Source organism: Penaeus monodon, chromosome 19 (genome assembly GCF_015228065.2).
Source record: "Penaeus monodon isolate SGIC_2016 chromosome 19, NSTDA_Pmon_1, whole genome shotgun sequence".
NCBI lineage: Eukaryota > Metazoa > Arthropoda > Malacostraca > Decapoda > Penaeidae > Penaeus > Penaeus monodon.
The window spans coordinates 35441479-35442752 of NC_051404.1; the positions used below are offsets into that span (position 1 = coordinate 35441479).

A 1274-nucleotide genomic window follows, 5' to 3' on the forward strand; every position below is an offset into this window, starting at 1 on the left:
GAAGAATTCTCACCCGTTTGGTCGATGTACAGTTCCTGGCAGGTGTCTCCCTCAAGGCTGCATTTGAACACCACTCCAGGCTCCGTTATAGCTCTGGGTTTGTAGTGGCTTGAATTGGCACGTGGAGCACCCACGACTAACCTGTAAAGGGTAAAGTTTGCTCATATGTTCAAGATTTCCTGGCCATTATGATGGGTAACAGACCGATCACCCAATCACTGTTCCTGTAGTTATATGGCTGTCGTAAATTCTTGTAAATAATATTAGAAAGACAGACATGTTATTTGTGTTTATGAGGCTTTAGATTTGTCCCTTACCAGAACCTTCAGTATGATCTTCCCAAGACTATCGAGAAAGAACAGGGCTTCCAAGCTCAGTAATTTCAACTAGAGTGCCAACGGCATGAACAGCACAAGGATTGAATCATGAAGGCAAATGCCAAGACTCACCAGGCAGTGTCGTCAGACGTCCGGAGTTGAAGGGCGACGGCGAAACCGAAGTAAGACTCCCTCCCCCAGCTGCTGTAGTCGAGGGTCGGGTCTGTGTACACCTGGGCTTTTGAGACCTCGAGATTAAAGCATGAGTATTGTGGAATGAACAGGATAAGCAGCAGCGGGAGTGGCAGCGGTAGCAGCCGAGGTACCTGCTGAACCTCCATCTTCACGTGTCTGTGGAAGACAGGAAACGAAAATGAGTTATGAAGAGGATATCCAACGATATTTCCTAAGGCCTAAGCGGATAATTTGACCGAGCTTTTAGGCTTAAGTCAACTAATCCTTATCGCGTGTAAACAAGCACAATCTAAAATAAATGCCGTGCTTAACTGCATAATCATTATTAAAATAATATATGAATGAAAGCTTTAGACAAGGAAAGGTCAAAGGCATCAAAATGTCGTGAGATAAGATACTCTAACCCAACAGTATACCACGTAAACACACGACAAAATAACCCCTTCTTAGCAACCTCCTGGATATCCTTTCAAAACACACATACATTAGCGAGAGGACATGTACTATGTCTGTAGGTATGTACATGTGTGTAGATGTGGCACTGCTTTTGTTTCATGCGTGTGTTAGAGTACGAATGAGAGTTTTACAGAAACAGTGGCGAAGGCAGTTCCCCCCATAGTGGCAGGGTAGCCATCACCCACTCTGTACTATGATTCCTGTCCATGGCTGATAGCGGTGTGTCACGCGGTCCTGTATCATCCCGCTATGCTGGGCGAGCGCACGCTTTTTTTTCGTGGTTATAATTCTGCTTATTCGTTGCTG

At 45.2% G+C, this 1274-nt stretch overlaps 1 protein-coding gene across 1 annotated transcript in view; it reads right to left on the reverse strand.

Moving 5' to 3' along the window:
- LOC119585196 (integrin alpha-PS3-like) overlaps positions 1-1274 on the reverse strand; it is a gene marked incomplete at its 3' end in the record, with an annotated part of 22685 nt that overhangs the window by 7982 nt on the left and 13429 nt on the right. The window contains 2 exon segments of the mRNA XM_037933847.1: positions 14-141; positions 450-668. Of these exon segments, the coding sequence (XP_037789775.1) occupies positions 14-141; positions 450-658 (337 nt within the window).